This window comes from Tiliqua scincoides, chromosome 2 (genome assembly GCF_035046505.1).
Source record: "Tiliqua scincoides isolate rTilSci1 chromosome 2, rTilSci1.hap2, whole genome shotgun sequence".
Classification (NCBI taxonomy): Eukaryota; Metazoa; Chordata; class Lepidosauria; order Squamata; family Scincidae; genus Tiliqua; species Tiliqua scincoides.
Genome location: NC_089822.1, coordinates 208,345,791 through 208,373,427, shown reverse-complemented (window position 1 = coordinate 208,373,427; position 27,637 = coordinate 208,345,791). Strand labels below are relative to the sequence as shown.

The following is a 27,637-nucleotide window of genomic DNA, read 5'->3' as shown; positions in this document are numbered from 1 at the left end:
ACGGAGCGGAGCGGAGCGGAGTGGCCGGCCTGTGCACCGTGCGCGGCATGTCTTCCTCGGACTGGTTCAAGAGGCGCTTCCTCGGCAGCAGCGCGAGCACAGCCAGGCGAGGGAGAGGCGCCCCTGGGCAGCAGTGGCCGGGAGGCGAAGGCGCCCAGCAGCAGCAGCAGAAGAACTTGCCTCCGCTGCTGTACCGACGGCCCAAATTCCTGCGTGCTGGAGCTTCTTCCCCCGGGAAGAGGCAGCCCGGCAAGCGTCCCGTCTGCTGCCCGCCCCCTGACCGGCCTCTCCAGTGGGACACCGGCTATGCAGAGTGAGTGAGCCGTCCGGGCTGGGGGCGGGCGCTGGGCAGCAGCTGGCGGCAGCGGCCTCTTGGCTGCCTTGCTCGCTCGCGGAAAGTCTTGGCTGGAGCAGAGGGCTTGCCTGGCATCCTCCTGCGGGCGCAGCTTGGCGTATGGTAACGCGGACAGCCTCCTGGTGCAAACTTGCAGCCTCCTTCAGTGTTGCTCAACCTGTGGTACGGGTTCCACCAGTGGTACTTGAGGTGGTGCCTGGGGGTACTCACTGGACCCCTGCCACCCAGCAGCGAGATCAGGAACGTCACACAACAAGCAGCAGTAGGAGGCTCCGCGCAGTGATTTTCAGTCTTTTTCATCTCATGGCGCACTGGCAAGGTACTAAAATGGTCAAGGCGCACTGTCAGTTTTTTGACAAGGCACACCATGCGGTTGCTGAGAGGCTCACGGCCCTCAATGGCCCTACTAATAAATGACCCTCCCCCCAAACTCCTGCGGCACACCTGCAGAGCACGGCACAGTGGTTGAAAACGGCTGCTCTAAAGCATGCTTTTCTGTACTCTAAAAGGCCCCTTCCATCCACCTAGAAAAGAGGTGTCGGGGGGGGGGCATGATTGAAACATGCAAAATTATGCATGAGAAAGACAGAGTGGATAGAGAGATACTCTTTACCCTCTCACGCAACACCAGAGCCAGGGGACATCCACTAAAATTAAGTGTTGGGAGAGTTAGGACAGGCAAAATATTTCTTTACTCAGTGGTTGGTCTGTGGAACTCCTTGCCACAGGATGTGGTGATGGCATATGGCCTAGATGCCTTTAAAAGGGGATTGGACAAATTTCTGGAGAAAAAATCCATCACGGGTTACAAGCCATAATGTGTGTGTGCAGCCTCCTGATTTTAGAAATGGGCTATGTCAGAATGCCAGATGCAGAGGATGGCACCAAGATGCAGGTCTCTTGTCTTGAGTGCTCCCTGGGCATTTGGTGGGCCGCTGTGAGATACAGGAAGCTAGACTAGATGGGCCTATGGCCTGATTCAGTGGGGCTGTTCTTATGTTCACCTCTTCCACTTCTACCACCTCTTCTGTCCACCTAAGCGCCTTACTGATGTTTGTCACGTCACATCTGGCCTCCCAACCCAGAAGTAACTGGCGATGATCTCATTGCGACTTACTTCTGGTGGTACTGAATAGGTGGACCATGTGAAGTGGTACGGTGGAGGGCAAGCCTTGAAAAACACTGGCCTAGTTCGCACATGCCTGCTGGGCCCCTAAAGACTGCAATATTAAGCAATGCTGTTCATATATCAGTGGGCTTTCAGAACATCTCGCACGCAACACTTGTCACAGGGAAGCTGAGTAGCACGTTCAGCAGTCCCTCACTGAGTGTGGTTTAAGAAATTGCACTTATAGGTGCATGTATGAATTAGCTCTTGCCCCACTGAAAGCGATGGGACTCACCATTGATTAAACCTACCTGCATATGACTGACTGTAAAATCCTCCCTCCCTCTTCTCTTCTTCTTCCTTCTCTCTTTTCCTTTCTCTCTCTAGAAAGCCAATTTCCCAGGTCTGTAATTGGGATATAAAATCAACATTGGCTGGGAGTGTACGTTTTTTATTCAAAAGTTATATTTTCTGTCTCATTTGCAACATTCACATATAAATACAAATGTTCATAGAGGGATGGAAAGAAGCCTTTAGTACAGTGTGTGAAAATACCCCTCATTAGCCAGTGTGTGGTCTCATCAGTGTTTAAGAATGTTGGATCTGGGCAGGGCTGAAAACCTTGTGTGGCCAGGTTGCCTGGATCATGTGCCAGTGAATCTGATGCTGTGTCTTGGATAATTATGTAACCCATTTTGCTCTAGTTAATTATCTGGGAAACCGTGACCGTGGTTGAGCCTGAGTACTGCTTTGAGCAATTACTTTGGTCTGATCCCAGTTTTTTCAACTTGGTTTTCTGTAATGTTAGAATTCTAATAGGATTATGAGCAGTGTTGCATGAAGGAAGCAGCATGGGTCTCCAATTCTGGTTGCTTGGCCACGCAGCTTAGAGAGAACATTGTTTATGAGCTGCATGACCATGTGGCTTGGAAAGTATATTGGCATCATGCAATATGTGTAATGACAGTTACATGTCACATGTGACAGTGACATGACACATCATGCATTATGTGTAATGTCTAAGACAGTTGCATATTTTTTTCCTGCCTTCTACGTCCTGTTTCCAGTGTCCTGTTATCTAGATTGTAAGTCTCTTGAAACAGGATCATGTCTCTGTAAAGTGCCATGTACACTGAAGGCACTCTATATATAATATGTAGCACTTCAAAGCTATTATTAGTGATATGGTAGGGACAAACAGCAAGTACCCTGGCATTAAATCTGCTACACCTGCAGTGAATGTTCCCTTGAAAAACTGCAGAAGTGCTCAGAAATGGAAATTAATACAGATCTTTTCAGTTACTGACATGAATGACTGCTCTGCAGTTTCCCAGATCTTCCTTTCTCCTCTATTTTAAAGATAGGGACAACATTTGCTTGTCTCCAGTCCTGGGGCACCTCACTTGTTCTGCAGGACATCTCAAACATTACAGGCAAGCTATTCTGAAGTCACATCTACAAGCTCCTTCTGTACCCTGGGTCACAGTACATCTGGTCCTGAAGACTTGCATTTGTTTAAAGTAACTAGATGTTCTCTTACCATCTCATTCATTATCTGTTATGATCCCCCCTCCCTTGCTACTGTAAGTGTTGTTAGATGGGTCACCTTTCCTTTGTGGTTGAAGATAGATGCAAGATATGAATTGAGCTTCTCTGTCTTCTCTCCATCTATTACCACTTAATCACCCTCTCCATCCGACAGGCCCACTGTCGTCTTTACTTTTTGATGTTTTGCCATCCTTCATCACCCTCGTTTTGTACTTTAGTTTTCCTGACATCATCCTTGCTATAGTTATGTACTGTTATTAACTGTCCCTCCTTCCAGTTCTTGTACAGTTCCTCTTTCCTTTTCAGAGAGCTCTTTGTACAGCCACACTGGTTTCCTTAAATGTATTCCAACTTTACTTTTTTCTCATTGAATCTGTTTCTTCAGTATCTTGCTTTTCAAAATATCAACTACTTCTCTGATTGTTTTTCTCCTTTAGAAGTTGTAGCTTTGGGATAAGATTTCATTGTCCTCTGGCCCATTAAACTCAACTTTTCTGAAATCCAGAGTACACATCTAGCTATTCCTAACTGTCTTTTCCCTCAGTATTGAGAATTTTAAGAGAACATGGTTGATTTTTGCCCAAAGTTCCTGCCATTTTTGCTTTCTCAACCAAAATGATACCTCAGAAGAATATTGACTTTGACCTGTACTCAGTTGTCCATGACCACAGGAGAGAATGTAAGTGTTCACTACTGAGCATTGTCAAATGTTGTTAGCATGCAGAAATTCTCCAACCATTAATGTGGTGCATGCCTTCCTCCCATGTGGTTGTGCTCTCCACTCACTGTGGCCACAGGGGCTGATCCCCCTGAGCCAGGCTTTAATTTTTCCTGACCAAGGCTGCAACGCCACAACAACCTTATTGACAATTCCAACATCAAATGTTTGTCACTCAAGTTGCCTTTGTAAAATACATAATACTTTGACTGTACAGAGCGTACTAACGTAAAAAAATCCTGAACAAGCCTTTCAGTTTAAAACCAAAGGCTCAGGGACGACTGCCTGCTCCAGGGGTGGTGGTCAGGTATTGTTTAAGAATGGCCTGGAGGCTGGCTGTGTACCAGCAGCTGCCATGGACCCCTCCTTGCTAGGCATATTGGATAAGGTGCTTCACTTGCTGCTTCCTGCCTGGCTGCCAGCAGAAGGAAGCCCACTGCTGTTGCCTTTTGTAAGCTACATTCAGGTGGAAGCTCCTTGGTTCCTCAAGTCCTTGCATCACAAGGTGAATCAGGATGAATCAGCCTTGAGAGTTCTGTGTCAATTATTTCCTTCTGCCTACTGGCATTATGTCTAGTTGAGAGAGCCCCACTCTGACACTTGTCTGTTATGGATGTGTGATGTAACTAGGATATGGTGAGGTCGCAGGGATGGGAATTTTGCCTCTTGGTGGCTGAATGTTGAGCTATCAGTGGCTTAGGGAAGTGGTGCGCTTTTTAAAGTGGGCCTTTTTTGCACATAGTTGGTATAAGAGGAAACATTTAGAACGTCAGCCATTTCCTGTGTTGTAAGTTATTATTTCAGTGGTGACACTGATTCACAGCAACACTGTGGTGAAATTGTGTTCTTGTGGTGTTCATTTGGGAGAATAGCTTGTACTTTGGGCTCACCGAAGGGGACAAATGTACGAATCAGGACGTTTGGCACTCCTAGGAAGAAGTGGAAGAGTTGTGAGACTTCAGGTTATAGGAGCTATACAGCTGAGCCATTGCCCCTCCTTCCTCCTGTCCTCCGCCAGTTGCAGTATGCAGATATTTCCTATCTGACCACTTTGTTTTAAGTTTTTACAAGTGCCTTATTTGTGCAACAGTTGGTCTTAAATGCTTTGAAATAGATTCCTATGTTGAAACTGCAGTTGAACTCTCATTGGTGCTGGGTTTTGGGAATTTTAACATCATCTCCAAATTTCTGGTAAATGATGGCTGCATCCTCCTATAAGGCTGCGACTGTTCAGTCTATTGGCACCTGTGAGGTGTCAGTCAAAAGTTCATGGTGTAAAATACAGTATAGCTTGGTTTAATTTAGCTCACAGTTGCCCATGGACTACAGGTGTCCTCATTGTCCCTAAGAAGTTGTATGTCCAGTGTAAGCTTTGCAAGGTTCTCTACTGGCAGAACAGTTAACTCAATGGCAGTCAAAGAAGCTGTAAGACTGAGTGTTTCACCAGGTGACATAAGTATATTAAATGGCATTACAAGTCTTAGACTAGAAGATGTCTGACTCATCTTGAAGAGTAACAGGATCACAGCGACATGAGGGCAATGTGCCAATCCAGGCTGGAGCCAACTGAAGTGGTAGGCAGCAGATTGGTGAGGATGGCACTCATCTCTGTTTGCCTACTTGCCTCCACTGTTCCCTTTCTACTCCCTGGATTGGAAAAAAGAGACAGAGAAAATGTGGAGGAGAGTGCTGAGCTAGAACATTGGAGAGTGGGAGGACGGAAGCTGGCACATCAGGTAAGTGGAGGCTGCATTTGGCATGCCAGCTCAGATGTCAGGAGGTTTTGGGCTGACCCTAGCACCAATGGCATGAGGAGATGGAGGAACAAAGGAGGTAGATAGACGTTGAAGGCAAGTTTGATAACACTTAAGAACATAAGAAGAGCCCTGCTGGATCAGGCCAAAGGCCCATCTAGTCCAGCTTCCTGTATCTGCTGTTCTTCCTGCTGTTGCTGCTCTTTCCCTTCAGGTGAGCCTACAAGGGGCCTCTAAGACCCAGCTGACTCAGTTTGCTGAGTCAGGTTGCCAACTGAGGGTTGTGGGGCAGAGCCTGCAACTTGGGAACACCTGTGCTGGAAAGCAGCAGCAGCTCTGAAGGCCCCATTGCTCTTTCCCTTCAGGTGAGCCTACAAGGGGCCTCTGGCTTGCCAGAGGCGTGAGCCGTGGCAAGAGCCAAAGGGCTCTTTGCCTGTAGCTCTTCGCCTAGTGGATCGAGACCTAGGAACCTGGAAGATTCATTGCTGTGGACTGTGACCTCAGACCGCTTAATGCTCCAGATCAGCAGTGACAGCCCAACATCCTTTCCCCTTGTGTAGTATCTAGCTGCACAAGTGTGAGGCATCGGTGAGGGGATGTTAGAAGACGTCAGGTTAGTATTAACTTTGAGAGTGGAACTGCAAGCTGTCCAGTGCTGAGTAGAGCAGCAGTAATATCTCCCCTCCTCCTATGTGACCGTCTGCTGGGAATGATCGAATAACATCTTAGGCGACAGTAAGAATAGCAGCCTGATTGAAGAACCACGGTGGGCACAGCTAGTGTTCTATTACTTGCGTCCAACTTTGCCCTGTTCTTGGCCTGGTCTGCACCTTTCGGGGAATGTTATGGATTGGTGCCCCCTCCTCCCTTGTCTTATATTCAAGTCCTGATGCAGGAGTAAGAGATGAGTAGGGCTGCTCCTGTGAGAGAGAGGAGCTGGAAGGTGGGTGAGATTGCACCTCTGTGAGAGCGGGGTGGGGAATGATTTGGTGCACTGCTATCAGGACTGGATTGGACAAGGGAGGTGGTTTGGGAGTGGGTTATTGGACCTTGCAGTCTAGGGCCTTTCCTCACTCCCCCCATCCAGTCTCTGGCTTTTAACTGTGGGTGAGGACTTTTCTAGTGTCAAATTTTTAATCTGAGCAGGTACACTGTTATAGTGGCTTTTAGGGCGGGCCTTGCTGGTAAGTTATGTGTAAGTTCTGAGGGGAGCTATGGGGAGGGGAATAGTGCCACCGTCAACAGAGTGATGGGCCATGGAAGATATGGCGGTGGAGGGAGGGCTGGCCGTTCCAGGGTAAGGAGGGTCCATCATTGACAGATTGTCCCTCTTTCCAGCCTTCCCTCCAGCTCTCTGACGGCTGGGGGCCTTGGCAGTAGTGCCCTGGGTCTGAAACTGCTGCTCTTAAATGCCAGATCAGTCAACAATAAAACCTATCTCATCTGGGATTTAATTCTGGGTGAGGGTGCTGATCTGGCTTGTGTTATGGAGACCTGTTTGGATGAAGTGGGAGGAGTGAATCTTTCCCAGCTTTGTCCTCCAGGTTTCCAGGTAGTGCAGCAGCCACGACTGCAGGGATGGGGAGGGGGGGGTCGCGATAGTCTATCCGGAGTCCATCTCCCTTGCCAGGAGCCCTGTCCGGCAATTCACTGGGTTTGAGTGTCTGTATGTCTTGTTGGAAGGGCAGGACAGGATTGGGATTCTATTGGTGTACCGTCCGCCTTGCCTGCCTAACAGTCTTCCTTCCTGAGCTGACTGGGTTGATCTCGGACGTTGCATTGGAAACCCCCCACCTATTGGTATTGGGGGACTTCAGTGTGCATGCCGAGGCCCCAGAGGTAGGCGCAGCTCAGGATTTCATGGCCGCCATAGCAACCATGGGCCTGTCACAAAAAATCTTTACCCCAACCCATGAGGCTGGACACGTGCTAGACCTGATGTTTTTGTCTGGGCAAAGGGATGGTGATCTGGATATGGAGGAGATCAACATCACTCCGTTGTCATGGACAGATCACTTCCTGGTAAGGTTTAGACTTGTTGCGGCCTCCTGTCTCCTCAGAGGCGGAGGACCTTATTGTATGGTTCGCCCCCGTAGACTGATGGATCGGAATGGTTTCCTGAGGGCTCTGGGGGACTTTCCTGCTGCTAAGGCCAGTGACTCATCTGAGGCTCTGGTTGATCTCTGGAACACAACGGTGGCCAGGGCTGTGGATGAGATTGCTCCTCCCAGCCAGCAGAGTCAAAGTGGCTCCTTGGTTTACCGAGGAGCTTCGAATGATGAAGCAGCAGGGTAGGTGTCTTGAGCGACGGTGGAGGAAGACTCGTGACAGATCCGACTGAACACAGGCTAGGGCCCACTACAGGGCCTACTCTGTGGCGATAGTGGCAGCGAAGCACTCCTTCTCTTCCACTATCGCGTCCTCATGTAGCCGGCCAGCGGAAATGTGTGGTGCGAGGTCTCCTCCATCCGATCCCATCAGTGGATCAGGAGGACCACACAGAGGTCCGCTGTAACACCTTTGCCAGGCACTTTGCGGATAAAATCGCTCGGATTTGCCATGACTTGGACTCCATGTTGACAATGTCTAGTGATGTCCCTGTGGCACCTGTCAAGCCTGTTTTGTGGGATTCTTTTCAGCTTGTAGAACCTACGGATGCGGACAGGATCCTTTGGAGTGTGAGGCTGTCAGCTGGATCCGTACCCAGCATGGCTGGTTAGATCTGCCCGGGAGGGACTGGCCGAGTGGACAGAGAAGGTAGTAAATTCATCTTTGAGGGAGGGGGTGATGGCATTAAAGCAAGCAGTGGTTCGCCCCCTCCTGAAAAAGCCCCCTATGGACCCCTCTATGTTGGATAATTATCGGCCAGTCACGAACCTCCCAATTCTGGGCAAAGTGATTGAGCGGGTCGTGGCATCTCAGCTCCAGGGGATCCTGGATGAAGCACATTATCTGGATCCCTTTCAGTCTGGCTTCAGGCCTGGTTTCAGGACGGAGAAGGCCTTGGTCACCTTGGTGCATGACCTACGCTGAGGGCTGGATGGAGGGAGTGCATCCTTACTAGTCCTTTTGGACCTCTCAGTGGCTTTCGACACCATTGACCTTCTGGGACGGTTGGCCGAGGTAGGGATCGGGAGCACTGTTTTGCAGTAGTTCCGGTCCTTCTTGGCCGTCAGGTCCCAGATGGTGGTATTGGGGGACTCCTGTTCGGCACCCTGTCCCTTGAGGTATTGGGTGCCACAGGGTTCTATATTGTCCCCCATGTTGTTTAACATCTACATGAAACCGCTGGGAGAGGTCATCCGGGGATTTGGAGTTGGGTGCCATCACTATGCTGATGACACTCAGCTCTATCTCTCCTTTCCACCTGACTCCAGGGTGGCTGTCTCTGTCCTGGAGCATTGCCTGGAGGCAGTTGGGATCTGGATGAGAGCGAACAAGCTGAGATTAAATCCGGACAAGACAGAGGTCCTCCTGGTGCAGAAATCCACAATGCGGGTGCTAGACTATCGCGCTGCTCTGAATGGCGTTGCACTCCCCCTGAAAGAGCAGGCTCGCAGCTCGGGGTTCTCCTGGACTCGCAGCTCCTCCTGGATGTCCAGGTGTCAACTGTGGCCAGGGGTACTTTTGCTCAGCTTCGGCTAGTGCGCCAGCTGCGACCATACCTGTCTCGGGTGGATCCGGCCACGGTGGTCCATGCCATAGTGACATCAAGATTAGATTATTGTAACGTGCTCTACGTGGGGCTGCGGCTAGTGCAGAATGCAGCGGCTCGGGTAGTTGCTGGGGGTCGGCGATTTGACTCTGTCACGCTGCTACTCTGGCAGCTGCACTGGCTGCCCATTCGTTTCTGGGCTGAATTCAAGGTGCTGGTTATGACCTTTAAAGCCCTAAATGGCTTGGGACCAGCATATTTGAGAGACCACCTTCTTCCGTATAATCCAGTCCGTTCTCTAAGGTCATCAGAAGGGGCCCTGTTGGTTGTGCCATCATTGAGAGTGGTGAAGGGAATGGCGGCCAGAAACAGGGCCTTTTCGGTGGTGGCACCTGCACTATGGAATTCCCTCCCTTTTGAATTGAGAGCAGCTTCCTCATTATTAATGTTCTGGCAGGGCCTGAAGACTTTTTTTATTCAGGAAAGCCTTCAAGGCACTATAAGGGCTGTTTTTATAAATTTATAAATTATGTCTTTTACTGCTTGCTTTTAGTCTGCTGCTGTGTATTTTATCTTGTTTTAATTGTTTTTAAGTGTTTTGTATTTTAATGTTTATCTGTTTCCTTTTTTCCTTGTATTTTAACTTGATTGTTAGCCGTCTTGGGTGCCCTTTGGGGAGAAAGGCGGAATACAAATCTAATAAATAAATAAAATAAATATCTCACAGTGGCCCACCAAATGCCCCAGGGAGCACACAAGACAACAGGCACAATCTTCATCCCGGTGCCTTCCCCTGCATCTGGCAATGAGAGGCAACTTGCCTCTAAAACCAAGAGTTTGCACATACCTACTATGCCTTGTAACCTGTAATGAACTTTTCCTCCAGAAATGTGTCCAATCCCCTCTTAAAGGCGTCCAGGCAAGATGCCATCACTACTTCCTGTGACAATTCCTACTTGAGGCCATTATACTGATGGACCCTTTGCTAATTCTCCCTTTGTTGCCCCGTGTTTTCACAGTGAACATAACGCAGGGCCTAGAAGAGGGGGGGGTAAAGGGGGTAATTTGTACCGGGCCCAGGGTTAGAAAGGGGGCCCAGGAGCCAAAGGAGGGGGCCCAAAAAGTTCCTGGGACCTGACATTTTCCTATCTTACTTGAACTCACTGCCAGCACATAATGCTGGGGCACAACCCCAGGAGCCTGATACAGGAGCTCTTTGGCTTGTGGATCCCATAACCATGAAGGAGTGTATAGAAGCTCAGGGACCCAGCTGTGGGGCTACAGCTGCTGTAGAAGTTCATTTTGATCCATTCTAGTGTGAACCTAAACACAATAATGCTAATATTCTGCAATCCGTTTTCTATATTTCAAACATTTTAGAGAGACTTAGGTGTGTGTTTGGTTTTCCATATTACTTTATTTAGCTGCTAATGCTGTATGATCGGGTAGACCTGGACTCTGTATCAAGAAGCCTAGTAAACCTGGGCTCCAAAGACTATTGTGGCTGTTAGCACCCTCCCCTGCCATATTTTGCCCCCCGTTCTGCCTGCCCCCATTGCCCCAGAAGAAACTTTGTACCCCCTGCTAAAATTCATCTCATAGGCCCTGACATAAAGCCTATGTTTGTGGCTTTGCTCTCATTTTTCAAAAGGTTCACTTCAAATTAAATAAATGATAGTGAAATTGTTACTAGAACTGGACATTTAAGAGATCTGGAATCTGTATTTTTACCATAATTATCTATAGGTCTCGTCCTTCAAGTTAATGAGCAGCAGTGTTGGAGGCACCTTTGATACCAAGCTCCTGGAAACAAACTTGGTATTCCTGGTTGAGTAACACTCACTAGAGCACTGGTTCTCACACATTTAGCATTGTAACCCACTTTTTAGAAAAAGAATCTTGTTGGGACCCACTGAAAGTGATGTCATGGCCGGAAGTGACATCATCGAGCAGGGAAATTTTTAACAATCCTAGGCTGCAATCCTACCTACACTTACCCAGGAGTAAGTCCTATTTACTATCATTTTTAAAATGATAGTACTATCATATACATAGTAGTCTGTTAAAAGTACAGGTCTGTAACATTTCCCCAAATGCAGTCACATGCTATGGTAGCATCAAGTCTAATACGTTAAAAATAAAATATTGAAATGAATGGGACCCACCTGAAATTGCCTCGCAACCCACTGAGTGGGTCCCAACCCACAGTTTGAGAAACACTGCAATAGAGCATTTCATTTCTTGGCATGTTTAGTGATCATCCTTGAGATGTCAGTCCTTGGTTACTTCCTGTATTTGTCACATGGAAATGATTATTCTTTGGAGGGATTGCAAAGATGGCTAATGTTTGTGAGGCACATGAGAATGACAGTTTTCCATACAGAGTTTGTAGCATCTTACAGCAGATCAGTATATTATTGGAAAGCATTCACTATTTATTTTGCACAGATTGATTGGACCTTCTACTAGTGATTTTTAATTAGTTATTTTATACAATCAGAACCATCAATGCAGAAAAATCTGAATCCAATGAAGACCAAGCAACATGTTGTCGGATTTCTATCAGGAAGAGAAAATGTGGCAAAGAGGAGGATGAGGAGTGGCTGATTCTGTGCTCTACTGAGGTGAGTTCAGACATGGGTTCCCAGTCTATTGGCAGTAAGCATTAATTACAGCCAAGACTTGCCCATGACAGTCTGTTCTGAATGCCAAGGTTCAGTTCTGAAATTATTTGAAGTCCATAACTGAGTGCTTCTGATCGTGCATGAAGTGCTTTTCCCCTATTGAAAAGTAATTGCTATTGTGCCCAGTGTTACCCATGTAGGGGGTGCAGTGAAGGATGGTGGGAATTGACCCACAAAGTTCACAGTTTGTACTACTGGATTAGTTAAACTAATTTAGGAAGAGAGTTTTTGAAGATTTCGTATCTGATATAGCAGGTGAGTGTCATGGATATGTACATGTTAGGCCTTGGTTAGCATGTGAAGGCTGAACCAAACTAAGTCAGTAACGGAGAAGTGGCTAGCAGTTCATAGCTGCAAGAATGTGAGTAAACAAACAAAAAGATTGTCCTTTCTGGCCAGCAAAGGAGAGACAACAGACAACAAGAATTACAACCCATTGGAATGTTTAACACCTCAGTAGACTGAGGGGCACCACAATGGAATGTAGCTATGGATCTCCAGTTGGGAGGGGTAAGAACTAGGAGGTCTAGCAACCAGACCAACTCCTAGAAGGTTCTGTCCTCAAAAGTTTCTGATTGGACAGTCTAAATAAGTATGAAGTCACCTCAGTACTATTAAGCATAAGAAGTATAATAATGAGTGTCCCAAGGGGTGTGTCTAGTTCTTCCTGGGCAGAGTTTTTGGGTGCAACATCCTGCACGCTGTGAGCTCCATTGTCCAACATGGGCATCTGGCCTCACAGGTAGCCTGGAGCTAAGAGATCTACAAGAGTGACTGACCCAGGTGAGAGACAGAGATAGCCAGCTAGCTTTATTATTTTATTGCTGATATGTTTCCTAGATGTTTATGCCTCTAGCATTTGCTGCCTTATGTAATCTTATGTACTTAATAAACTAAAATACCTTTTACCAAGTTGTTTCATTGTCTGTTGGGGGCAAGTTTCAGAATCCTGCCTAGCCGTTTAGCAAGCTACCAAGTGCTCATTGAGGACTGAAGCTCATTGAGCTCATTGAGGACTGAAGCTTTAATTGGAGAAAGAGCTCAGTGCCTGCAAGGGATAGAGTTAAGCCTAGAGGGTCTCAGTGTCCCTGGACTGAGGCACTGGTACATTTAGGGTGGTGGCAGTACTACTGGACTGGGGGGCCTTGAGGGCTTTAGGGTTCGAGAACCAAGAACTCTGAGCACCCCAACCCCCCTAAGTTTGCGACAGTGAGTAACCTGGAAGATGTCTTTGCACTTGGTGATCTTCTGGGAAGGGGGAAAGCATTATTGGTTGACTTCAGGTATTGGTGCAACTCCCTAATAGTCTAGAATAATCCCTATATAACTACTATGCTTGACACTATTCTGTATCTTAACTTGACTACACCCACTCAAAAAACAGGCAGGATACTTCCATAATTATATCTAATTGGGGACTACGTGTGGGATTTTCTGTTTGCATCCTAGCAGACGGTGGCATTCTTATAGGCCAGGGGTGCCCAGACCCCATCCCTGGGGCCACTTGCGGCCCTCGAGGCCTCTCAATGTGGCCCTCAGGGAGCCCACAGTCTCCAATGAAACTCTGGAGTTTTGTTGGAGCCCAGAATGGCCCGACACAACTGCTCTCACCGTGAGCATGACTGTTTGACCTCTCATGTGAGCTGTGGGATGAGGGCTCCTTCCACTGCTTCTTGTTTCACATCTGTGATGCAGTAGCAGCAGCAAAGGAAAGGCCAGCCTTGCTTTGTGCAAGGCCTTTTATAGGCTTGAGCTATTCATTCATTAATATAAGTTCATCTTTAATATATTCATTTATGTAAACTTATGTAAATTTATTCAAATTTAAAATGTAAATTAATTCTTTTTTTCCCTGGCCCCCGACACAGTGTCAGGGAGATGATGTGGCCCTCCTGCCAAAAACTTTGGACACCCCTGTTATAGGCTGAAGGTGGTGACTTTTAAAACAGATTATGTAACTCTTTGTGTATTCTGCCTGTTTGTTCTCTAAAACAAATAGCATATTGTCTGCAGATTCCTTAGGGGTCAGACTATCTTTTTGGAGGAGAGTAAAATGCACAGCTTTCTTTGATGTTTCCATTTGTGGATAATGCAAAGAGGACTTTGCGATTCAGTAGTCTTGCAAGAAGGGATCAGTTTTCTCTAACCAGTTCAGGCTGGGGACAAGACTAGCATGAAGGTGGAGGGTGGCAGTGCTTTTCCAGAATGTAGCTTTGTATGAGTTTACATAGCGAGTAACAGTCTGCTTTGATGCATTTTTACTAGAAGTTCATTTCTGCATGGCAATTATGCAGGGATAAAACTTTCCCAGTCCCACCAGTCTCTCTGAATAAGTGCTTCTTCCAGTTCCTCGTATCTGTAGTTTTACATATCAAAAATATGAATGGCTTGGTTTGTTCTTGAGGTTGCTAGTAAAACATGCTGAATATCCCATGGGTGGCACGAGTGTTAATCTGTTTGGCATATTTTTAGATAGTTGTAAATGAAACACAAGGAGATCTGTACATTAGAGGTGGGACAGCTGATGTCTTGGTATACGTCAGAGGTGGGGCAGCTGATGCGTTTGTACGTCAGAGGTGGGGCAGCTGATGCGTATCCAACAGAGTCCCAATACTGGTATACAGCAGACTGTTTTGGCAGCTTGCGGTAATTGAGAGAGAGCCTGCCCTTGTTTGAATTGATTGCTGTTAGAAATGCCTAAGCAGTATCAGTGAAGTTTCTGTATGATGGCTGTGCTACTGCACGCTGTGCAAATTGCTTCCCCATGAGGTCTGCTCACGGGTGGTTTTTGTGTTGAAACTTGTTCATACTGTCCACAAAATGTATAAACTTAATCCTTGGTAGGTGTGGGAGTAACACCAACATGTGGTAAATTGCTTGGTATATTGAAATATTTTCCCTAACAAATGGGAAGATGTGTTCTTCTGTCCAGGAACTGGCTGCAATTGGACTGTCCTCCTTCAGCCCCGTCCTGGACTAAGTAGCACAGCAGCTGCTATTGATGCTGGGAAAAGCAACAGAAACTGCACAGGGAGCATTCCCATGGCTTGCAGCGGATTATAGTGTCTCCATTTCCGTAACAATTGAGGCACTAGATCTGAGCATTTGGGCAGGGATATGGATAGAGAATTGAACGGATATGTGTTGGACAGCAGGGCTTAAAAGCCCTGCTGCCCAACTATGGATGGGGATCAACCATACTTTAGGGCTAAGAGACCTTGTCTACTAGCTGCCTGCCCAAGCGAAATTGACTACACAGCTCTGGGAAGCTGCCCATGCCGGACTGAAGAAGGAGGAGGAGAAACCAGGTGGCTGACTTAATACCCTCCCTTTCAGGACTCTGAAGCCAGGTGAGGGGGCAGGCACTGTGTCTCCTCCACCCATCCCTTTCTTTAGCTTACCCCTTTTCTCCTTTGCTTCCTGCTTGGAGCTTTCACCTGCAGGCTAATGGGAGAAAAGAGCACTTGGCCTGATGAGGGCTTCCCAAGAGAAGCCCCAGGAACTTCAGTGAGCCCCAAGACAAGAGTAGCAACTGTGCACCACCTCAACCACACACCTCTCCCCGTATTGCACTTCATTGCTCAGTAGGAATGGAGTGTTAAGCAAGTGTTGTGTGAAAGACATGTGACTAGAATGGACTTCAGAGGGGACCCCACTGAAATCTCACTTAATATGCTTTTGGGTGTGGTCTGAAGCTAATCAGAGCATTTTTGAAAGTTGTTGGAATTATGCTGGTTGACTTCTGCAGTGCTGTGTAGTATACAACAGTATGTGTCTTCTCAGTTCTTTTCAGAACATAAAGGACTTTACAGTTCTAATCCTTACACAACTGCTATGGAGTTGCTAAGGCTGAGATACCCAAGGAGAGTGGACACACTGAATATCACCCCAAACAGTAATTTAAAACCTGGGGTTCCATGTCCAAAGCAAGTACATGTCTACTGCTCCAGAACCATTGCAGTAACTTGAAGAATATCCCATATGGTGTTAACTCTCACAGTATTTTGCATTTCAGTATCTGATTGGCTATTATTGGGCGCTGTTTGATGGACATGGTGGCCCAGAAGCTGCAATTATGGCTTCCAACTACCTGCACTACTGCATCAAGCAGAAACTAGAGGATGTGGTGGAAGGCATTATTGAAGACCGCCCCCCCATGCACCTAAATGGACAGTGTGTTTGCCAAAGTGACCCAGAGTTTGTGGAAGAGAAGCAAATTCGACAGGAAGATGTGGTCATTGGAGCACTGGAGAGTGCTTTCCAGGAATGTGTGAGTGACCTTGATTTTTCCCCCTTCATTGTTTCCCAGAGAACTGTGATGTTCCTTATGTCAGAAATGACCATTGGCTTGAGTCATGTTCGTGTTTTCCCAGCCTGAAAAGAGAGTTGCCCATGTATTAGCTACATCTGTGCAACTGTAAAAGAATGATGCAGCTCTCTAGGACTTTTTGTACCATACACACTTTGCATTGTTAACAAGCGTGCACTGCCAACATTTACATGTGCCCCCAAGGTCCATAGATCTTGTAGTCATTGGTCATCATGATCCACACATCCCACAAGCTGTCACTTTAAGAATAAAAGGAGAAAGTCACCCAGAAGTCTACACAGTTCCAAACAACTTAGGCTGTAATCCTATCCACACTTACCTGGGAGTAAGCCCCATTGACTATAGTGGGACTTACTTCTGAGTAGACATGCATAGGATTGGGCTCGCTGAGAGCAATTTAATATGACTAATAGTTACATCAAAATAAAATTTGATGTACTGAATAAAAGAGAGAACATACTATGAAGGTAACTATAAACAGTTGCTGCTGATATGGGTGAGCACGATTACAAAACATTGATTAGATCTGCAAAACTTCTAATTATAGATAAAAGAACCAGAAAAAATACTTGTTAAATATACAAGTGGACCCTCATTATCCACAACAGTTCCATTCCTGGACCCCTCACAAATATTGAATTCTGCATGATACAAAATCAAACAGATTTTCGGGTCCACTGAGCTCCAATCGTGACCGAAACCTTGCTCTGGTCATGTCTGGAGCCATTCTGAGGCCAGTGGACCTCTTAAGAGTCTCCAGAGGCAACCAGAGCACAACTCCAGTTGCCTCCAGAGGCTTCAGGTTGGGCCGAATGTGGCTGGACCTAAATGATGGTGTGCAGTTAACATTTCACTAACAAGGGAGAAAACAGCTCTTTCATCTACCCCTTTCTCCAATCCAAGAGAATGAGGACTACACCATAGATTCTACATCATAGAATCGTTCTTGGGGGAAGGGAACTGTCACATGGTTGGGAGAGACAACTTAAATATTTCTGACTCTTATCAATCATCAGCTACGAAGTTCACCTTGACCTGGGTGTAACCTTTCAGTTGCCCAATTTTTGAGTTAATGCAGAACTTGTTATTGGCACCTGTTTGTAAAGGTAAGCCCTTCTGGTAAAAACAAAGGGGTACAGAAATGCCTGTTCTCAGAGCATAGGGTTTGCTTGCAAGACGAGTCCCTTGTCTCTCAAATACAGAGAGCTTTGGGCTGTCCAGCTAACACAGAACATGCTCCAATAAGACGTTGCAAGAAACCAAAGTTTGGTTTAGCAAAACCAGTAGCCCATCTGTGGTTGTAGCATGTACGTGGTTGTTGATTTGTATGCACGTACAGTTGTTCACACAGAGCACCCAGTGCATGTACAGTGGTATGCATAATATATGCCCTACATTTGAGGGGCCTTGAACTCCCAGGTTCCTTTTAAAAATGGACACACCTGTAGTCATCCACACAAAAAACATTATACACCTGTACAGATCGCAGTGTAATGTGTAAACAGCCCTTCTATTCGGACTGTTTATGATTTGTTGCCAACCACAGGAGCCACACAGAATTTGTTGTTTGAGCACAAAAGACAGTGTCCAGAGCATTGATGCATATATGCAATATAACTCTTAATGTGGTCATAGAAATGGCTGGGTCTATCTGCAGCCACTCAGTTCTAACATTTATCTTCTAAGTGATCATGTCCTGGAAAACACAACTGCATGAGAACTAAGCAGCACTTGTTTGTGTGAATTTACCCTAAGTCAGTGGTTCTCAAACTCTCTCAAAATCGCTCTGCACCCACTTTCCCTGCTGCGGGGAGCCCTACCAGAAGTCGCGCCAGGCTCCCCGTACCCTGGGTAGGCTGCAGGAGGCTTGGGTAAGTGCACCCAAGCCCCTGCAGCCCCCTGAGCAGTGCGATCCTGGAGATCGTGCTGCTGCCTTCCCCTCTGCCTCTAGGCTGCCCCCGCCCCTTAAGGGGCAGAGGCCAGGGCCCTCAGGCTGGGGCATTGCGACGCACCAGTTTGAATAGCACTGCCCTAAGTGTATCTGTGGCAGATGTCCTAATAATAATGTCTCTGATGATGGCAAAAAAGTTGGGTGCTTTTTCCTGGGAACTCTGGCAGCACCCTTGCATCAGATGTTGGTTTTTCCAATAGGATGAGGTGATTGGTCAGGAGATGGAAGCTACCAACCTATCAGGGGGCTGCACTGCACTGGCTGCACTTTATCTTCAGGGAAAGCTCTACGTGGCGAATGCAGGTGATAGCAGGTAGGTGTGTCCAGTCACAACTTAGGGTGAGATAACAGTGTCTTCTGGGTGATAGAGCTGGGTCTGAGCTCATGAGTGCCTTTTGGGCTACAGCGCGCAAGATCATCAGAGTTAAAAGAATTAGCCTGCAGGAGTTGTGTTAGTTCTCTCCTCGGTATAACTGGGCCACAGATTACAGGTGGGGCCTCAGTATCCGCAAGGGATCCATTCTCAGATCCCCCTCAGATTCCGAAAACTGCAGATAAGCAAATCTGTGATTTTCAGCCCTTCATGCCCTCTGAAGCGGACAGAGCTGCACTCCAGTCCCCTCTGGAGAGGCAGCATGTGTCCGCCCACTGCCTCTGTGGGCTTCAGAAAGCCCTCTAGAGGGGTCTGGAATCCAGGGGACCTATGTTGAGCCAGATTAGTGGATATGGAGGCCCCACCTGTAATGTTTTTCCACTCTTCAAGCATAGCTTATGGGGCAGTTTCTCTTTGATGGTGCATACCTTTAAATGTTAATGGAAATAAATGTTTTAGATCTGCCCTTGTGTGCAAGGTAGGGAGCGGTGTGCATGCCAGAACTGTAGACCAGCCCAGTGAAGTGCACATCTGAGGCCATCTTGTCTTTTAAGCCGCTTCAGTTCTTGGGCTGTTGAAGAAAGTCTCTCTTGCTCTTCTCTGCCCTCCCTGGGAAGCCAGTTGTGTACATCATGTGATCTCACATTGCATTAACACTAGCAGCATCTTGTGTTGCTTATTTATTGCCGTGTCTGGAAAATGTGATGAGAAAAACTCCCGTGAAGGTGATAATGCTTAACAATTGCATAGCACTTTTTGAATGTGCAAAGTTTTTCACAGGTGTCACTTTGATGGAATCCTTATAACAACCCTGTAAGGTGAATATGTGTTATTCCCATCTTGAGGCTGAGGGGCTTCCTACTTAATTAGATCCTGGCAGAGATGAGATTGGGACAGAGTTCTGGTTTTCAGCCTAGTCTCTTAGCCACTGTGCTACAGCAGCTCCAGCAAGAATCTGAATTCTCTTTGTTACAGAGCACTCCTTGTTCGGAGACAAAGTATTGTTCCCATGAGTACAGAATTCACTCCTGAGACTGAGAGACAGCGAATCCAGCATCTGGTAAGATGAAAGTGCCTTCAGAAATGTTCCACCTCTTTTGTAATGGCAGTACGCATTTGTCTTGTAATGTCGCTGCTTAATGGCTAGTATAGTCATTCCCCAACATCATAAAGTAGCTCCATGTTGGAACGTTGTGACTTCTTTTGTCCTGTGGTATACTCTAGTGCAGTGATCTTCAACCTTTTTTGTGCCATGACCCCAATGAATAAACAATGAGACTGGGGACTTGCAGCTAATCCCATCCCATTTCCCCCTACCTCTTGTGTCATCACAACATCCCTGTGAGGCAGCAACCTGAGCAGGTCCAGCCTTAGGGGATGCAGGGCAATATAGCAAGAAGAGGCTGTACAGGATTATATCAAGAACTCAGTTTTGAGAAGGCAGTACCATTATTGGATTAGATGCAAGCCCTCTTTTGCATAGGTTTTGAAAGATTGCCACGATCCCGCTAATGAGACTTTGCAACCCCAGTGGGGTGATGACCCACAGGTTGATGACCACTGCTGTAGTGCTAGTTTAAGAAGAGCACAGAAAGGTTCTGAAGTATTGTGCTACTAACATGATCTTAGATGGTGAATTAGACTTGTCTTCTGCTGCTCAAAATAACAAATCGTTTCACATCCAGACTGCAGTGACTTACTAGGCTTTCATCCTCATTCATTTAGGTGCGTATGTTACCAAAAGGACTGTTTTGTTTAGGGGAATTATTACACTGCCCTTATTGGAACATTAGGATTGTAGGCTGGATAACAAGACAACGTAATGCAGAGAAATTCCCTTTTGCTTAAAGAGGAGTCTGAGAGAAAGATAACTTTTAATAAAAGATTATAGTTTTATTACAAAAGCACAAAGGTAAACATAATGCATGTGGAGAAATGATAAGTGTATGTTTCTTGGTCCTAATACTTGAATCCAGTGTACCTAGCTTTCATGGTGGTTGTGTGTAAAGAGTATTTGGTGCATCCAAGGAAAACAGGAAAAGGAAGGGGGGGTTGTAGGGAAGGCTTTTTGGGGTCCCTGCTCTGCCAACCCCAGCTGCTAACTAAAGATGGGGAGAGAAAGGGGGGGAGAAGGGAAAGAGTTCCAGGTGCAAGATAGTTACCTGTCCTGTAGAGCCAGTTGGAAGGGGGGGGAGTCCTGTGAAGAGGACCCTCTGACACAACACAGATGTGTTGGTCCTTGGAGAGGGAGAGCATGTGAGAGGAAGCCCTCACTTAAAGGGGTTGGGAGACAGTGCTGAGCTGGATGGTAGCTGGATTACTGCCACACAGCAGGGTGCTTGGAGTATGTAAAACATTGAAAGAGGATCAGGATGTCAGTTATCAGCAAAATTCAATGAGGTCTATGGCTGGCTTCCTAAATGGGGGAACTTAAAACAATACAATGAATGCAGTAATGTAGGAGACACTCAAACAGTGATTTAAGACACAAGAAGGCAGTTCAAGTTTGCATACAGTACTTAAACAGTGATTGGGTTAAAACAATACAATGAATACAGTAATGTAGGAGACACTTAAACAGTGATTTAAGACACCAGACTTCCTCCCATAATGTGTGACTATGGGAGGTGGCTGTCGTTGTTCCCTGCATTTCTCCTGCAGTTGTCTAAGGGAGAATACCATATCAGTGATGGACCTGTTGGCTCGGAATCCGCACTGCGATTCTGGATAAACACTCTCTGCAAGTACGTGGAGCCTCTTTAGTGCAACTCAGGCAAACAACTTTCCTACAACGCTAAGGAGAGAGATTCCGCGGTAGTTGTTGCAGTCACCCCTGTCAACAGAACGACAGCCACTCTTTATAGCCTTCATAGATCTCACGAGGGCTTTCGACCTGGTCAGCAGGGATGTCCTCTTCAAGATTCTCCCCAAGATTGGATGTCCACCCAGGCTCCTCAGCATCATCAGATATTTCCACAAGGACATGAAGGGCACTGTTGTCTTCGATGGCTCCACATCAGACCCCTTTGACATCCGAAGCGGAGTGAAGCAGGGCTGTGTTCTTGCATCAACCTTGTTTGGGATTTTCTTTGCTGTCCTGCTGAAGCACCTTTGGAACTGCAACAGAAGGCATCTATCTCCAGACCAGATCAGACGGAAAGCTCTTCAACCTCTCCAGACTGAGAGCAAAGTCCAAAGTTCAGCTGAAATGTCTTCGTGACTTCCTCTTTGCCGACGATGCAGCTGTCACTACCCACTCTGCCAAAGATCTCCAGCAGCTCATGGATTGTTTTAGCAAGGCCTGCCAAGATTTTGGACTGACGATCAGCCTGAAGAAAACACAGGTCATGGTTCAGGATGTGGACTCACCTCCCTGCATTACAATCTCTGCACATGAACTGGAGGTTGTCCATGACTTTGTGTACCTTGGCTCAACAATCTCCGACACTCTTTCTCTCAACACCGAGCTAAACAAATGCATCGGTAAAGCAGCTACCACGTTTTCCAGACTCACAAAGAGAGTCTGGTCCAACAAGAAGCTGACGGAACATACCAAGATCCAGGTCTACAGAGCTTGCGTCCTGAGTACACTTCTGTACTGCAGCGAGTCATGGACTCTTCACTCACAACAGGAGAGGAAACTGAACGCTTTCCACATGCGCTGCCTCTGACGCATCCTCTGTATCACCTGGCAGGACAAAGTTCCAAACAACACAGTCCTGGAACGTGCTGGAATCCCTAGCATGTATGCACTGCTGAAACAGAGACGCCTGCGTTGGCTCGGTCATGTCGTGAGAATGGATGATGGCTGGATCCCAAAAGTTCTCCTCTATGGAGAACTCGTGCAAGGAAAGCACCCTACAGGTAGACCACAGCTGCGATACAAGGACATCTGCAAGAGGGATCTGAAGGCCTTAGAAGTGGACCTCAGCACGTGGGAAACCCTGGCCTCTGAGCAGCCTGCTTGGAAGCAGGCTGTGCAGCATGGCCTTTCCCAGTTTGAAGAGACACTTGGCCAACAGACTGAGGCAAAGAGGCAAAGAAGGAAGGCCCATAGCCAGGGAGACAGACCAGGGACAGACTGCACTTGCTCCCAGTGTGGAAGGGATTGTCACTCCCGAATCGGCCTTTTCAGCCACACTAGACACTGTTCCAGAACCACCATTCAGAGCGTGATACCATAGTCTTTCGAGACTGAAGGTTGCCAACAGCAATAATGGGAGGTGGTGGTTGTGTAACTATGAGCTTGTGGCTTGACCAGAGTTCTGGAAATGTGGCCTGTGTGCTGGGAGAACAGTTTAGCCTGCATGATATTTTAGTCCATAGTAACATAACCAGATATAGAGAGAAAATCACAACTAAAAGGCAAAGGGGGATTTTCACGTAGCACATAGCATGTTTGGTGGTCTCCGGATTTTGAGCCTTATTACTGTATCATTTTTAAAAAGAGAAATCTGCTTTGATAGTAGTTTAATGACTTTAATTCCCATTCTTCATGTGGAGAGAACTGAATGATTTGTTCACATGAACAAAACTTGAGGGCCATTGTGCAGCACAGTTCCTGTCTGTCCCTGGTTTCTCTGTGGAAGGCCCATCACAGGCCACAGGAAACAGTGCTTGATTTTAAAATTTTCTCCCTTAGGCTTTCATTTACCCCAAGCTCCTGGCTGATGAATTCACACGACTTGAGTTTCCAAGACGATTGAAAGGAGATGATGTGGGTCAGAAGGTTCTGTACCGGGATTACTCAATGGAAGGCTGGTGAGTCTTAAAGCAACCTTTCACCATTCCTCTTCATCAGTCCCCCCAGAACAGAGCTTACTCCTTCCTCTTGCTTCACGGGTAGGGTGACCAGATATAATGGAGGACAAAGTGCCTATACCTTTAACCATTGTATAGAATTTTGGCAAGTGCAGCTTTTTAAACCTTCCCATGTTGAGATGTACCTGCCAAAATTCCCTCAAGTTAAGTGATAACTTGGAGCAAAATCTCAATGCCAGTCTAACCTTGCTTCCAAAGACCCTCAAGTGAGGGGTGTGGTTTGCTTCCACACGAAAAAGAGGCAATCCCCAGGGAATTCTTTTCACCTCCTTTGGGCTTGTATTAGGCCAAGCTGCTCAGTTATGATGTTCATAATGGTACACTTGGACTGTGAGAAATGCAAAGAAGACCGCAGACTTGAGAAATGGCCTCCTATCTGGAGATCTGGGCCGCAACTTGAAATCCCACCCACTTGGTAGGCCTTGGAACAGTTTGGCTTGGGAACAGTTGTCACAAATTACATTCTTAGCTGTGCTACATTCTTTACGTGTGACCTTATGTAAATATCCTTATTTCTGTGTGGAGAACTGAAATTCACAAAAAAGTAATCATGGCTGTACTTCAAAGTCTCTGCTTTGTTGCACAAATCTGTGAATGACAGACTACAGTCACATCAGTGGACTTAATCATGCCTATCTCTGTGTTGCAGTGCAGTAAAGGACACTGAGTGAAAACTCCATGTCTTGTTTGTTTCAGGGGGTACAAGACGGTGGTGAAGGATGACCTCAAGTACCCTCTTATCCATGGGCACGGAAAACAGGTATGTGGATGCCCTGGAGATCTTTGCACGCATAGAAACCTGGCCCCTGTTCTTCATTCTAATTTCTGCAATGATATGGTCTGCACTCTCTCTTTCTTCAGGTCCACAAAACACTTCAACAATTAGAATTATAGGTGGACTGTGCCCCCTGCCCCCATATATAATGTAGGACTCCATCCTGAAGCTGTTAACTTCTGTAGCTACTTCTGTCTCTTACTGCATCAATATATACAAATCAGTGAATAAATCCATCAGGATCTTTAAATGATGATAAAGCCACCTTGGCTCCCCTTGGGAAGAAAGAAGTATTTTTACACTGCCTATCTACTTAGTCATATGTGGTATGTGTTTACAACAGGACTATGCTGAAAAGCACTTTTGACAGTAGTGTTGTATAGGTAAACTTGCACAAACATAATCACTCTTGCATTAAATTTCACCACATTTCTTTACTTGGTGGCCTGCTGAGAAGCAAAGCAGGGCAGCTGAGAGCATGTCGCATAGTTTCTTCTGATGTTGGAGCAATAAACCCAGATCCATCTGTTCAGGTTCTGGTCTTAGTCACACATTAGCTGCCTCTATTAGCTGTTGGAATGTTGCTAGTGCATGGCCTATGTGGAGATGAGAGCTTTACCATCTGCCTGTTAGAGCCACAACTTATCAGTATGCTATCAAGCCCGTTTCTGTATAAAAATGGACTTCATGTGTGATTGCCTTTTGAAGACTTTGGAAATTTCAGTTGGTCCAGAGCACAGTGGCAGCTTGATTCTTGGCGCAATTCAAAGTGCTAACAATTTTAAAGCCCTATATTGCCAGGGTATTTGAAAGCCTTAATAAGTATGCAGTCTATCATCAGAGGCCTCGTTCTGAGTGCTCCTGCCCTTTGTGACTAGCACAAATGGGTCCTTTTTAGTAGTGGCACCTCTGTTATGGGACTCCCTCCCATTTTTGGTTCATCATGTATCAAATTTATAATATTTTGCTTCTAGATCAAAACAATTGTGCTTTTTCCAGGCTTTTCAATGTACCTCGAGGAGTGCATTGCTCTTGGAAAATGCCCCTTTTAAAATGTGTGCCTGTGTTTGCTTTAAATATGTTTTGCAATCCACTTTGAAAATACTTCATTGAAAAGTGGGGTGAAAATATCAGCACTACTACTGGAAATTGCTGCTGGCTTTGGATGTTGGTGAAGAATCGAGTCCTTCAGCCCCTCCTGACGTGCTCCAGCCTTGACCCAAGGTCTTTCTCTTCTTTATCAGGCTCGCTTACTAGGCACCCTGGCTGTGTCTCGAGGCCTGGGAGATCACCAGTTGAAAGTAATTGAAACAGATGTTGAAGTCAAACCTTTCCTCTCCTGCATTCCTAAGGTATGTATGCAAAAGTACTCTCTGTGTTCAGCTTCTGTGCCCTTATGAGCAATTTCCCTGCTTCTTTGGAGTTCAACCTTGAATACATACATAGGCAAGAGATTTTCTTGAAATTGAGGCTACAGTACCACTGAGACCGGTGGAATGACGGTTATCTTTAGTCTCCCTGATTATAACAGGATTTGAGTATGACAGACTTTCTTGATTTTGAAATCTGTGTTGCAGTTCCTGGTGGATAGCAAACAAAGGATCCATCCTCAGTTGTCTCAAACACCCAGAAAGATGGTGATAGCCCCCACCTGAGATAGACCTTTGCTCTGCTCCAGCAGGCCTATTTTTATTAAGTCTTTAAACTCTTCTGAAAGGAAATTGCAATTTAAGGATTTGAGAAGAGCAAACTATAAGAACTTCACATCTTTCATTATTTCTGACTAGGTGTTTGTATTTGACTTCACCGCACAAAATGTAAAAGATGATGATGTACTCATCATGGCAACTGATGGCCTTTGGGATGTCTTATCCAATGAAGAAGTAGCTCAGACTGTCAGGGGTTTTCTTCAAGACAACACAACAGACCCATACAGGTATATGTCAGGTCCATCCACAATGGAGGTAGTTGGGACTTGATCTCTTTGTACTATGAACTTGACCAGGTTTGGATCCTGATATCATGGGTGTTGTAACTGGAAGTAGTACAAATCCTGCTTTCCACAAAAGAGAGCTTGATGCATTTCTAAATACATCAGCTCTATACCAATATCATGTTTTCTTATCACTTAGAATGATTCCTGCAAAACTAGTAATTTCAACATATATAATGGTGAAATTTCTGTAGTCACTTCATTCCTTGCTTATAGTAAATATTTCGGTATGTAAATCCAAACCCTTCAGAGAACTTGACTGTGCAGGGGGAAGATGTTTCTTGAGCTTTAAGTGCAAAGAAAGCAATGTCTTCTACCCTTAAGGAAATTATCTATACCTGTTTGATAATGCTGAGCTGCAGGATGTATGTTTTTAAAAGGAGGCATTCTTGGATGGAAAGCAAACTTCTAGCACCAGGAAATTATTGGGTAATCTGAGCCTGCAAGTACTCAACATTTTTATTGCTTTGGCATGCATGTTGAAATTCAGAAGCAGTATTAACCTACCAGAATTTTTAGGAAGACTTGGTAACCAGCAATTTTGCAGCTAGAGCTAAAGGGTGGGGTGAAGGGGAGAGGCTTGTGCTAGACTGGTTAATCTAACTGTAAGGCTTAGCTAAGAAATCAAGTATAAACAATATTTTGGATTGCTCATTGCTGCTCTGTAAGAAGACAAAGTATAATAATTTGTTTCTATAGGTTTTCGGAATTGGCTAAGTGCCTGGTACAAAAAGCAAGAGGGAAGATGGATGGATACTACTGGACCATGGACAGTAACTCTCCTGCTTCTTACGATGATATTTCTGTGTTTGCAATTCCCTTCTACAGGAAAAATGAGTATTAGGCAGCTGTGGGGTAAAATGGCATACCAATCTCACTTACACGAGCAGCTCATTGATCACTCTTGGTTCCATAAATCATGTGTGAAGTTGCCAGGTTCTGTTTTTCAACACCTTGCTCAATATTTAAATAAGGAACCTAACACTAAAAGGCACATTGTATTGCCAGTAATGTAGTATGAAATCATGTGAGTGTATATAAGTTCTTAAAGTTGGAGTTAATGTTTTAATAGCAACCTTTTAAGTCTAACTCCGACTGTTAATAAAATGGTCAACAAATTAGAAGCAACAAAAGTTACATCTTTTATATACAGTATATTTTCAGCCACACTTCTGTCTGATCTCTTTATATAACTGAGCAGCTCTAGAGGAAATGTAAAGGAATTGTTCAGCTGCTTAAGGGAATTTGTATATATTAATAGTGCTGTTTTGGCAGCAAAATGTCAGGCTGAATTTGCCAAGTGAAATGTGCCTGATAAAGGGGACATATATTTCTTGTATATTGCATTTTTGTTTACATGTATAAACTCACTTCTACTTAAAGTATTGTGCCTCAAGCATATATATTTTGTAACTTTAATTATTAAAGACTATCTTGGCTATCTACTACACTAGAAGACATATTTTATCCAAGCCGACATTGTAGCAGGTAAGAGTGTCCTGCTATAAAATTATAGGGCAAGCTAGGCTCACACAATGGGGGTGGCCAGTCTGCATACCTGCTGCTAAACAA

General features: G+C 45.8%; 1 protein-coding gene across 2 annotated transcripts; it reads left to right on the top strand.

Annotated features, from left to right (window-relative positions):
- Positions 1-27,498, top strand: PPM1M (protein phosphatase, Mg2+/Mn2+ dependent 1M). Of its 2 annotated transcripts, XM_066616540.1 has the most exons (10): positions 1-313; positions 11,639-11,762; positions 15,838-16,092; positions 18,304-18,416; positions 19,452-19,536; positions 23,119-23,237; positions 23,994-24,057; positions 25,317-25,424; positions 25,860-26,008; positions 26,765-27,498. In XM_066616540.1, exons 1-10 carry the CDS (start codon positions 48-50, stop codon positions 26,907-26,909), a joined length of 1,428 nt encoding a protein of 475 aa, XP_066472637.1. In that variant the 5' UTR covers positions 1-47; the 3' UTR covers positions 26,910-27,498. The 2 variants fall into 2 exon arrangements, with proteins under 2 accessions (XP_066472637.1, XP_066472638.1); XM_066616541.1 differs by lacking the exon at positions 11,639-11,762 and having other exon boundaries at positions 235-313.
- Positions 27,499-27,637: the final 139 nt, after the last annotated feature.